The 13634-nt window shown below is 35.5% G+C and overlaps 1 protein-coding gene across 3 annotated transcripts in view; it reads left to right on the forward strand.

Annotated features, from left to right (window-relative positions):
- SCN9A (sodium voltage-gated channel alpha subunit 9) overlaps nucleotides 1–13634 on the forward strand; it is an 89821-nt gene that overhangs the window by 20952 nt on the left and 55235 nt on the right. For 2 of the 3 annotated variants that reach the window (XM_068966863.1, XM_068966861.1), the window contains 6 exons: nucleotides 1076–1363; nucleotides 3569–3907; nucleotides 6782–6911; nucleotides 8122–8360; nucleotides 10898–11071; nucleotides 11836–12192. In XM_068966863.1, the coding sequence (XP_068822964.1) occupies nucleotides 1076–1363; nucleotides 3569–3907; nucleotides 6782–6911; nucleotides 8122–8360; nucleotides 10898–11071; nucleotides 11836–12192 (1527 nt within the window). Of the gene's footprint in view, nucleotides 1–1075; nucleotides 1364–3568; nucleotides 3941–6781; nucleotides 6912–8121; nucleotides 8361–10897; nucleotides 11072–11835; nucleotides 12193–13634 lie in introns of all 3 variants that reach the window. The other variant, XM_068966862.1, reaches the window with a different exon arrangement.

Genomic DNA, 13634 nt, shown 5'->3' on the forward strand with positions numbered 1-13634 from the left:
TTCCTTATTCCTCCCTCCAAAGGGGTATGTCAGAGGAAAAGTTTGAGGAAGTTTGTACTAAGAAAACCAAAATTTCAAATATTTTACATAAGTTGATAGTTTGACCTAGTAAAATCTCTTCAAGAAATCTAACCTATTGGGAGGAAGGTAATCTGTGATACAGAGAAGCTTTTAGGTAGAAAGATGTTCAGTGTAATATTTTAATATTAAACATCAGAAAGCATTTAAATTTCTAAAAATTAGAAAATGGCTAAGAGGATTATAATATTTTGGTGTCTTGAAATATTACTCAGGCATAAGATGATATGTTTTAAGAATATTATGACAGGAAAAGGTGTTAATATAATAATATATTAAGTCATAGAATACAAAATTGAATGTAAGATATACATTAAAAATATATGAAGACTGAAAGACGTGTTAATGCCAGTTATTCCTGGGATGTAGGATTGTGAGTAATTCTTGCTTTTTATTCACAATATCTTTAATTCCAAATTTTGTAAGAGTTGGAAGGTTTTGTAAGGGTTTTTAATAATAAAACCTTAATTTTTGTAAAAGGGTTAGCACTAGGCTATTGCAGGAATTTCCTAGGTAATCCCTAAAAGTGTCTTTTATTTTCTTGATATATTATTCTGTAATAATTAATTTTATTTTAAAATAATTCTTTCTTCATTTAACTATAGAAGTGCGTGAATCTATTGATAATATTGAATTATATTGTATACCTGAACAACTTCTACAAATGAATTACCTTATCACATGGTTGATATGAGTTTTATGTCCCAGAATTATCTAAAGTTAAAACTTTTACATATACTATTTAAATTTGCTTTATTATAAGTATAGTAATAGTATATAATTGTTTAATTGTGAAGCACAATATGGCTTTATTAACAATGCAGGAGAAGTGATAAACATATATTTTATAAGCTCTCTAGTCATGATGCAAAGGAAACATTACTTCCCGTATGAGGGACATGATTATATGCACAGTATAATTAAATTTGTGGTAAAGAGGTGCATTTTGCAGTTCTTGGAATTGACTCACTGTGTGTGTATTCTCTTGGTTCAACAGGCAATAGCATTAGCAGCAGCTGAATATACCAGCATTGGGAGAAGCAGAATAATGGGTCTCTCTGAGAGTTCTTCTGAAACATCCAAACTGAGCTCTAAAAGTGCTAAAGAAAGAAGAAACAGGAGAAGGAAAAAGAACCAAAAGAAACTCTCCAGTGGGGAAGAAAAGGGAGATGATGAGAAACTGTCCAAATCGGAATCCGAGGAGAGCATCAGGAGAAAAAGTTTCCACCTTGGTGTTGAAGGTCATAGGCGAGCACGTGAGAAAAGATTGTCTACCCCTAACCAGGTACCACTGACACCATCACATGTGTATTGCCAGAGGTGGGATCATAGAGTTCCAACGGAGGGAAGGGCGCTCAGGAGAAGAGTGAGTGACTTCATTAGTATGTTTTTAGGTAAAAACCTATTGATGACTGAGCATTTATGGAAAGAACACAGAGATATATAGTCTTCCATTTAAGTTTGACCGTTTTGAAGGAGCTTACAGGTTTAGAATTGTCATATCTTCTCCAATATAAATATCCAAAACACATGTTCATGAGAACCAGTGTAGAAATGAAGAAATAATTTACAGTCTTCATTTTTGCAGTGCCTCATTGTTAAAAACAAACCTTAGATTAATTTTTTTCTTTTTCACCAATGTAGGTACACCAGACTACTGTAGATATCACCAGATTACCGTAGGTAGTCACCACATGACTGCAAGCAGTCACCACTTTAGGGATCACCAGAATATCAGTCACCCAAACCTTAACTGCCTCTACCTCAAAAGGTACCAGTCTCTAATATCTAGTCCCATAGTCTCTTATTTCTCCTTGCGTGAAATTTCTCTTTCCTTTTTTTTTTTTTTTTTCCACCTACACCTCTGTATTTCAGATCTTCCTGCTTACAAACCTCCAGGAGCAAGGAACTATTATTCCTATTCTTCTTTACACTTCCCTGGTTTCCACTGCACAGTCCCTTCAAATAATTTTTCTAAAACAAAGTAGTTTTTCTGCTCAATTTAAAACATAAAAAACAGACAGAAACTATGTTGAATAGCCACTGACTACAGAACAAGCCCCACATCTTGTCAACGCCATGGCTTTGATCTCAGTCCCACTCTTGTCAGCCTCCACGTAGCCTCAGTCTGCCACAATTGTGACTCTCCCCCCCATGCCCTATGTTTTCATGCCTTTTGACTTGGTGCACATGGTTTCCTCTTTTTCCTTGTTTTCCTCCTGGCATGGAGCCACCCATTCTTTGCCCCTTAGCTCAGGTGCCACCCATCCACAGAGTCCTCTGTTCTCTCTACTCCTCCCAATCTGCTCTTCAGGTACCCACTTAGAATTACTCTCGTTTTCATCTATGTCATTAAAATTTCTAGCTTCTGCTGCTTAAGTCTGTAGGACCCTACCAGATACACACAAAAGTAAAAGAATCCCTTCCTTCAAAGACTTCATAATCTAGTTGGGGAGATATAACTTGAATGTAATATCGGTTAAAAAAAAAAAGGCAAAACAAAATTATGACTAGAGCAAGTCAAGCTAGTTTTAAGGTAGAGACCTTATTATATGCATTTTCCATTACTCTCAATGCCTATCACCTTGTCCTTAACATAGTAAGCACTAATGTTTATTGAATTAGATACATCCAAGGAATATGCAGTTTGATTTATACACATAGTTTATCTTGGACACAAGTCATGTAAATATGACTTGTTTTCACCTCTTTGGTATTGGGCAGCTTCTTTTTCATGTTCTAATATTATTATGGGGGCTTTCCTGGTGGTTCAGCGGTAAAGAATCCACCTGCCAATGCAGGAGACACAGGTTCAGTCTCTGGGTGGGGAAGATCCCTTGGAGAAGGAAATGACAACCCACTCCACTGTTCTTGCCTGGGAAATCCCACAGACAGAGGAGCCTGACGGGCTATAGCCCATGGTTTCACAAAAGAGTCAAACATGACTGAGTGACTAAACAACAACAACAACAAATATTTTTAAGACTTTGTAAATCCGTTGGTATTAGAAAGTCTTTCTTAACAGACCTTAACTGAGCCCTCAGTATGCAGAGTAGAGTTGCAAGCAATGGAATGCAGAGATGCGTTCAGTGTGGTCTTAGCCTCCATAAACTTTCAGTACTTAAGGAATGTAGGGGTTGATGTATGAACAGCTCGGTAATAGCTATTAGTATCAAATTCTTTTTTAAGTAATAATTTATTTATAGCAACATGAATGGTACAGAATGAGTGGAGAGATAACTTGAGGCCAGAAGTATAGAGAGTGATACAGTAGCGGATAACGCACTTGGTCCTGAAAAGATGAACTTTTCCAGTCTCCTCATTCCTTATTTGAAAGAATTTGTCGTTTTGCTGCATTTCTTTGTTTTTAAATATGTTTCCTTTAACCCAGTACACAGCCCTCTGCCCTCAGGTCAGTGGTCTTCATAGGAGTTCTAGGAAACGCACGTCTGCTTCAGCAGATACGCATCGCCTTTTATTTTTCCCGCAGTCACCACTCAGCATCCGAGGCTCCTTGTTTTCTGCAAGGCGGAGCAGCAGAACAAGTCTTTTCAGCTTCAAAGGTCGAGGAAGAGATATTGGATCTGAGACTGAATTTGCCGATGACGAGCACAGCATCTTTGGCGACAACGAGAGCAGAAGGGGCTCCCTGTTTGTGCCCCACAGACCTCGGGAGCGGCGCAGCAGTAACATCAGCCAAGCTAGTAGGTCTCCCCCAGTGCTGCCAGTGAATGGGAAGATGCACAGCGCTGTCGACTGCAACGGCGTGGTCTCCTTGGTGGATGGACCCTCCGCCCTCATGCTACCCAATGGACAGCTCCTGCCAGAGGTGATAATAGATAAGGCAACTTCTGATGACAGCGTAAGGATGTTTTAAATAGCTCAGGCATGGTTCGGCCCTTGTTCTTGCATCCATCACTCTCTCTGCTGGAGGGGCCTTCTCTCTGGTCCTCTGAATGGCTCTGCATCTTGCAATACTTTCTATGCTAGAAACACACCTTTAACTGATTAATGTAATCCTTATACTATTGTTGTAGGTATCCAATTCCAAGATATTTAAAATCCCATTTTTGAAAAATGGTACTTATCTTCTGATATTATACTTGATTATGAATCATCCCCTTAGAAAATAATTTATATATCAGCATAAAATGCATTGATAATGCTAACATTATTAGTTGATAATAAGGTTACATGTCTGTAAGGAGATTTGGGTTATTTGCCACCTACTGCTATTTTTTCAAGTCACTACTTTATATAGAACTTGCTCCAAGGGATCTTATTTGAGTTCTTAATAATTAATAATAGTAATAATAATAGCAGACACATTAGTATTTATAGCAGCCCTAGGAGGTAATATATTACTATCCCTTTTATACACCTGGGGAAACTAAGTCACGGGTTAATGAAACAATTTGTGGAAAGTCACTCAGCCAATAAATGGTAGTCCTGAGATTAAAAAAGAGGCCTCCTGTTTCTGAGCTTGTGCTTTTAACCACCACACTTCTCTCTAGGATGTGGTAAACTTCTTAGGAATAGTTTAGAGTTACTGATTTTCCCCCACACATAAATGAAACACACTGGTATCATTAAAAGAAATACCAAAACTCTTCCATCTGAAATCTGTGAATAAAAACATAATATCCAAAATACATATGTAAATGCAAACATATACATATAAGACAAAAATAAAACACCTTTCCAAAACAACAGTTTGAAGAGTTTGAGAGTCATTGAGTGGTATGAGAAAAGGGTGTGATGAAGCCTGAAAGTGAGATCTTTCTGGTTTTGGAGTTTCTTGGTTATCTGTTAAGGTCACTCACCATGTTCCATTGTGTTGCTTGATATCGGAAAGGCTTTGACTAACCTAACAAGCTCTGAACTCATGCCACCTATTCATAAATCATATTTGCAGACAATGAAGTATTTTAAGTGAGAATGAAGTTCCATCGAAGCCATGGCCACACATGTATTTTCGTTTGAATGCGTGCATGTGCTTTTGGGTCATATGTGACCTCTGTGCTTGCATGATATAGCTTCAGCCCTCTGTCAAGGTGTTTTTCTTATCAAACAAGCATGTTAAATTTCCATGGAATCATATCTTTGTTGTGTTTTGCTTTTCAATGATGTGTATTACCTATAAAAGATTATATAATGTGTATCAGATTTAGAGATTATTTCCTATTTTTAAATGAAATGTTTCACTTAATACTTAGTTTTACCACAGTAAAGTCATTATCACTCTAAATTCTAAGACTAAAACTACAGAACTGGAGTAATTAGTGGATACTTTATAATTCAATAGAAATAAATGCAAAACATAATAGCGTGAAATAATGTACAGTTTAGATGAAAATATTGCATGAGAAATAATATAACCTTGACACCTGAGACATGTCTACATGGAAGAAAAAATGCTTTAATCAACACAGCCATTTGTTTGACTTGGGGGAAAAAGTAATCTCTGCTTCCAGAAAGTCAGTAAATTAGAGAGTATATCAGCTAAAACATGGTTATAGAGAGATCTCTGTAAGAAGCCACCTGCAAATATATGTGTGTGTATCCTCGCACATATACGGACATGCATACATATATATACATACATGTATTTATGCCTGTTTGTCTACATTTTAATATACAAGCATAGATAGCTGTATCTAATCAATTATACTTTACAACTCTAAATCTGTATATCTATATACATGTTTGTAGAATGGTATGTGTGTGTGTATACACATATATATACATACCACATATCGCGACCCCATGAACTGTAGCCTACCAGGCTCCTCCATCCGTGGGATTTTCCAGGCAAAAATACTGGAGTGGGGTGCCATTTCCTTCTCCAATAGTTGTATGGTTGTCTATATGCATATATGTGTATGTGTGCGTGTATTGTTGGCCTGCACTGAACTGACACAGTGTTTTAACTTTGAATTAGGTGCCAAGATTTAGAAATAAGACATCTTTACATAAATATGGGTATACCTGGTTAGACTGAGCTCATATTCCTGCATGGCAGCAATCCTTTGGAGCCTCTTTCAGATGGAGCTTACATTCTCCATTTTGATACAGTGTCCCATCAGTCTTAATCATCGTTTTCCTACTGAGTCATTCATCTTGATAGACTCAGAGCAGCTCATGAGATCTGCTTTGGCATGAGAAACAGTCATGACCCTTTCCCTGTTATTGCTATACCCAAACAAAGAATAATTACAGAAGTTTATCAGAGAACATTGAAGTCCTTCCTTCACACACGCACACACACACACACACACACACACACACACACACACACACCCCATTGCAACACTTATTTAGCTGTTTTCATGTTAGGACTCTTACATAGTAGAGCTATCTGAATAAATTGGAGACCCAGGAAGATAGATAATGATAGTGATTATAACAATGAAAGCAGCTCATTTTAGTTTTTCTTTCCTTAGTGTTAAGCCATTTAATCCTCATAATGAGATTGTGAGGCAAGTACTATGATTATTTCCATTTCGCCAATGATGAAATGGAGACAGGTTAAGTAACTCTCCTATGATACACAGACAGTAAATGGCAGAGCCATGACTCAAATAAACAGTCTAGACTCTAATTACTCACTACAATTTCGTGGGCAAGATTTTATTTTCTACCTACAATTTATTGAAATTCCATTCTTAAAACTGTAATTAATCATCTTTTTTTTTTTTTTTAGGGTACAACCAATCAAATATACAAGAAAAGACGTCACAGTTCTTACCTCCTTTCTGAGGATATGTTGAATGACCCCAATCTCAGACAAAGGGCAATGAGTAGGGCAAGCATATTAACAAACACTGTAGAAGGTATGGAATAACATTCTCTTAACCATACAGATTTTTAAACAAAATTCAGGTAAGTCCTGGTCAGCCTTAAATAGATATAGCAAGTACTTAGGAAGAATTCAAAGAATATAAAATGGTTATAAGCAATGGTAAGACTAACCAATAGGTACTAATGGAATTGCCTTTAGTGCTTAAAAAGTGGATAAAGTTCTTTGTGATTAAAGACAGGCTTTGGGTGATAATGACCTTTCAAAGATAAATAGCTTTATGGTACTAAATGAAGACAGTGAGGGTGGCCCAGGGCTATGTGACTCTCTTACTGTATATACACTTAGAAATCTTACCTAGTCTCTCAAAATTATGATCAAGAAAACAATACCAACTTCCAGATTCTGTAAGTTTCTGCTTCTGAGAACATTCTATAAAATTGTAAAATGGTAATATGTGACACAACATGTCAAGACAGTGACGCAAAAGCGCTAGAGAAAGCAGTTTAGAGACTATGATGTGAACAGCAGTGATCAGCCAAAGGGTGCCAATGTCAACAATATATTGGCGCCCACCCTCTCTCCCCACAACATGCCTCTGGTTCCACCTTGTCCATGGGCTACCACCTCATCCCCCAACACACCCATGACAGGCCCAGACAAAGTTTTCACCCACCTCCTAAATTTATGATGAGAACAAAATGGGCTAATGGTGTGTGCTACCTATTGCATGAATAGCTCTATAAATTATTTCTAGTCTCTTGGTCCTGGGATTGTTTTCACCTGTGAGCCGGCAAAAGCTTTTCCTGGAGAGACTAGAAATGTATTATTATTGTAATGGGATTCAAGGCATAAGGAAATATATATATCGGGGTGTGTGTGTGTATGTATGTATATATATTGGTTTATATACATTTATCTTAAATATATATATTATCTCAATTAAGAAAACATCAATTCTTTTAACATATGTTAAGTGCTTGTTTCTCTCAGAGATATCCATAAATGCTCTCATTCATTAATTTTACTGCCTTCTTATGATTGATCTAATAAGTGAATTCATGATATAAGATTTTTATGTTATATGCTATGCTTTCATAGAAAGGATATTGTTACACTTACAAAGTATAAAGCAGAAGACTTGTTTCAGTGTTAAAGTGTACTGCTGATGTGTATCTGGTTAGCAATAAAATATATGATATGCTAATGATTAACTTGGTGTTCTCTGTGGTTTTTTCTTCCAGAACTTGAGGAGTCCAGACAGAAATGTCCACCTTGGTGGTACAGATTTGCACACACATTCTTGATCTGGAATTGCTCTCCATATTGGATAAAATTCAAAAAATTTATCTATTTTATTGTAATGGATCCTTTTGTAGATCTTGCTATTACCATTTGCATAGTTTTAAACACATTGTTCATGGCTATGGAACATCACCCAATGACTGAGGAATTCAAAAATGTGCTCGTTGTGGGAAATTTGGTAAGTCTGTTAATGTGTATTATGTACACAGAACGTCTCTCTTTGGTTGTCATGATTATCATTCCTGTTTTTTTTTAAGTCAGATGGATATTTAGCTATGTTGTTATGCATGCTCAGAATTCACTATGTGAATCATTGTACAGAGACAAGTTTCTGGTGATAAACACTATGTTAAAGTAATTCTGCGGGCATATTGAGGTCTATGAATAACAGCATTATCTCCATAATGGATCACCATCTTGGGAGTAAATGTGTGTTTGTTTTCTGACAGGCATGTCTGTTAGCAGCAACACTTTGAAAACTTGATACTATCTTACCCAATTTATAATTATATTGCAGCTTACTTGTGAGTATATACCCTACAAATTTTCAGAAAAACTATGGATACTTTGTTTTGACATATAGGTAAAGGATTCAGGCCTTTGAAGTCCCAAAGTCCTTAATTTGAGTCCTGCTCTTGCCTCCTACTGGTTATATGATCTTGGGAAAAAATTTTAATATCTATAATCTTTCATTTTCTAATTTATGTAATAATAATGTTTTCTTTATAAAATAATATTTTTATTTTAATGTAACAATAATGTCTTGTTTATATTAAGTATATAAATAACATTAATGCTTATTTATTAACATTTATTGAGAAGAATGAAGACTTTCTACTTATTAGCCAGGCAGATAGTAAGTACTTAAACCTGTTTTTATCAGTCATCAGCATCATCATCGTAATCATCATTCTTTCTTTTTTAAAAAATTTTTGTTGGAGTATAGTTGATTTACAATATTGTGTTAGTTTCTGCTTTACAGCAAAGGGAATCAGTTATACACATAACTTATATCTACTGTTTGTTAGATTCTTCTCCCATGTGGGTTGTAATAGAGTATTAGGCGGAGCTCCCTGTGCTACACAGTAGCTCCTTATTAATTATCTGTTTTTTATAATCATCATGCTTTCAATGAATCAGCAGAAACAAGCCTTAAGAACAAGAATATTTAGAAGTCAAAATGATTAAACTGGACACAGAAGAAATAACGGCAGCCTAGCAGGGATCTGTAAGCTTCGGGAAGATATGGGATTCTGTTAGGAAAGTCGATGCCAGAGTGATCTCTTAAATGGGCAGTGGTGATCACACTCAGTTAATGCCTTATGGCAAACAGAAAGTGCTAGTTTCCAGCCATCTGCATAACCAAGCAGAAGTTCTGTTTCACAGCCGAAAGGTCCCAATGTGTGACTCTTTATCAATCATGAATAACTCTGGATGTCTTTGCAAAAAGTCTGTATAAGATAGTTTTGCTTTTGCCATGGTCCCCAATCAATTGCTATGTGAAGTCAAAGAGTGTTTCTGAGTTGGTCTTCTCTCCAAAATTTCTTACACGTATTCCAAGGCAGGATGTTTAAACTCATGTGCCCTGAGTTAGCACTCTTCTTTGCAAAAGGACAGGACTGTCTAGTTTCTAATTGTTGGTAGAGGTCAGATCATGAAAACCAGTACCTTCTCACTGAGTTGTCTGTATCACTGTGAATCCAAAAAATGATTCATCATGCTTCTTGTCTATAACCACAGTCCCAAGTCTGGGTGCTCCCTGCTAGTCTTCTTGATGATGTATTATGTTACACATGACTCACAGTTATAGAGCTGACCATTTCCCTTTGAACCTTTTTTGCTCAGTTTCTTTGAATCAAATTGTACCCAAGTGATTTATAAGACTTTTGCTGTTGCCTTTTTAATTGAGTCCTTTTGATGCCATGTCATAAATTAATGATGTTTTGTGATGTACTTTTGTGTCAAAGCTTTGGAAATCTTTGGGGCTTCACTGGTGGCTCAGAGGATAAAGAATTTGCCTGCAATGCAGGAGCCCTGAGTTCAACCCCTGGGTTGGGAAGATCCCCTAGTAAAGGGAATGGCTACCCACCCCAGTATTCTTGCCTGGAGAATTCCATGGACAGAAGAGCCTGGCAGGCTACAGTCCATCAGGTCATAAAGAATCAGACATGACTAAGCGACTAACATTTTCACTTTGGAAATCTTACTTTAGCTGCCACTGTATCAATTAAATACTTTTTCCTCTTCTACTGATACATCTTTGGAGTGAGTCAACTTATTCCTTATTACTCTATGAGAGCAGTCAGACCAAAAAAAAGACTGGCTCAAAATTTTAGTATCAATATGTTTCCTTTTTACTATCTTGCAGAATAAATTGTTGACATAAGTTATTTAATAAGTGTGTTACGAAGAGTGCCTATCTTAATTTTCAAAGGTTTTATGTATCAGAGATTTTAGTGTGCTCTTCTAAAATGCTCTCTAAAGGTGATGAAAACTGATAGAGTCAGAGCTTCTTAACTCTTCAATGCTTATAGCTATAGGAATAGTGATAGTTGGTTTATAGGATTAAATTAAATAATAATATATGTTTATAAAGTAACTTTATAAGGCACATTGTCTGAAACATAGTAAATGCTACACAAATAGTCATTATCATCATTAGGTTGCTTTCATACCTTTTAATAATACTACAAATATATTTTATTTCTCATGTAGGTCTTTACTGGCATCTTTGCAGCTGAAATGGTTTTAAAACTAATTGCCATGGATCCATATGAGTATTTCCAAATAGGATGGAATATTTTTGATAGTCTTATCGTAACCTTAAGCTTAGTGGAACTTTTTCTGTCAGATGTGGAAGGATTGTCAGTTCTACGATCATTCAGACTGGTAAATATAGACCAACCTTGCATTTATATTCTGTGTATAAAGGGGTGTTTCTTTGGTTTTACATTACTTTTTTTTTTTTTAACTTTTGGAGATGTGATTCAAAATATAAGATTAGATCTCAGTAGCTAGTAAAATGAAGTTCCTTCAGTAGCAAATGCACTTAAAGAGCTCAACAATATTTGATTGTTTTAATTTTGGGATCTTGAAGACGTATTCAGTTGTATATGCTAGTATAATGATAGGGCAGTAATTTATATCACAATAAGAAGCTTATGGTTTGTAGAATTTCAGCCATTATAATATGTTCTTAATTTTGTGGATTTCATAAAGCTTATCCCCTAAAAATTGTTGTCTGATGTCAAAAGTATTTAAAAAATAATGACTTTTTATTCCTTTTCCCTCTAATATATTGAACTTTCTCCTTACGTCAGCATGACAAAAAATTGTGAAAGTATCAGAAAATAGAATTAAGGATAAATGATCAATTCTAAAGGATATAATATCTGAAACTGTGATAAGAGATTTCCATAACTATCCTGAACTAAAATTACAGTTCCTTCAAAATATGTGTAGTAATTGTATAGTGGCAAATATAATAAAATAATAGGAATATTGACAGTATATTAAAAATTAATAATAAAAATAATTGATTTTAACTAGATAATGATAATATTTTAGAATTAAATTTTGGAACAAAGTTCAAGACTGGAAACATTGAGAACTTTTTCATAAAAACTGATAATAAGTTTTGTGTTTACTCTTAGCTCCGAGTTTTCAAGTTGGCAAAATCTTGGCCAACACTGAACATGCTGATCAAGATCATCGGCAATTCAGTGGGGGCTCTGGGAAACCTCACCCTGGTGTTGGCCATCATCGTCTTCATATTTGCTGTGGTTGGCATGCAGCTCTTTGGTAAGAGCTACAAAGAATGTGTTTGCAAGATCAATGAAGACTGCAAACTCCCTCGCTGGCACATGAACGACTTCTTCCACTCCTTCCTGATTGTGTTCCGGGTGCTGTGTGGAGAGTGGATAGAGACCATGTGGGACTGCATGGAGGTCGCCGGGCAAGCCATGTGCCTTATTGTTTACATGATGGTCATGGTCATTGGAAACCTGGTGGTATGTAATCACCTGCTCATACATTTAAAACTTTCCATAGAAAATTACTATATGATGATATGATCATTTATGTTATAATTATAGGATTAATTAGGTCTAAAGCCATTAATTAGAATATTGACTATTTTAATCCAGTGAAGAACAGAAAAGATAATGAATTACTGTCTTAATTTCTCTGCCAGATAATGCTTATTTATAGCTTTCACAATATTTATTTTAATGGAAAGTTTTCATTTTTCTACTTTTTCATTTTGATAGTAATGTCATATGAATTAATCCATGGTTTTCATATCTTTTAAATGTTGATTCAAACATGAAGCTATGCTAGTAAACAGAAAATGATTAAATTAATAATAACAAAATGAATTTATAATGGGAACAAGGCAAATGGAAGGCCTAGTCCTGCTGTGTTATAGTCATATATAAGTCTAGCATCTATAACAAATATCAGCAAACTATATATGGCCCAAGGGCCAAATCCTGCACACTGCCTGTTTTTGTATGATTCCTACAAAGCTAAAATGTTTTCTACATTTTAAAATAGTTTAAAAATATAAAGAAAAATATTTTTTGGCACAGGGAAATTGAATGAAATTCAAATTATAGTTTCTATAAGCAAAATTTATTGAAAACAGATATGCTTATTCATTTTCATGTTGTCTGTGGCTATGTTACTCTACATAGATAGAGATCCTCTGTCCTACAAAGCCTAAATAATTTACCACCTGGCCCTTTTACAGAAAAAGTTTGCCCACCACTACTCTATAGCACCTCTTTTACAGGTGATCTGCTTCTCCATTACTGTTTTCTTAGCTTGTATGCCTTCTGCTTCTTTCTATCTTATACCTACCTGTTGGTGGGAATTTTCAAGCTTAGAGGCAGGAGAAAATTGGGATAAAATGCTTTTCAGTGACTGGCTTCAGTGTTCAAAGCCATCATGTTTGTTTGATGTAGTTGGTCAGCCATTCGTCAGACTGCTCATCAAATATGGTTGTATATGGTAACAGCTATATGGTTAGTACCTTCACTTCCCATTGACTTGAAAACAAGTTGCTAGATTTTTTTTAATCCTTGTAGCCCCCAAGCCAACTTGATAGTTGGTAAGAGAGCAGACATAAATGTTCTCACTGCAAAAACATAATGGTAATTATGAGACATGATGGAGATGTTCCTTGACACTATGATGGTAATCATTTTGCCATCTGTATGCTCATCAAACTATGTTGTACACTTTAAACTTATACAATGTAATATGATAATTATATCTCAGTAAAGCTGGAAAAGCTAAATCTAATTACAAATGTGAAGGAAAAAAAATCTATTTTAACATTTGCAATGATTACGGAAACTAAAGGGAAAACGAGCCCTTGGTTTGTCATCACCATTCCTATTAGAACACACACACATCAGCAAACATATATTTATAGTGAAATATATTTTTT

The sequence above is a fragment of the Capricornis sumatraensis genome, chromosome 3, assembly GCF_032405125.1.
Source record: "Capricornis sumatraensis isolate serow.1 chromosome 3, serow.2, whole genome shotgun sequence".
In the NCBI taxonomy this organism is placed as follows: domain Eukaryota; kingdom Metazoa; phylum Chordata; class Mammalia; order Artiodactyla; family Bovidae; genus Capricornis; species Capricornis sumatraensis.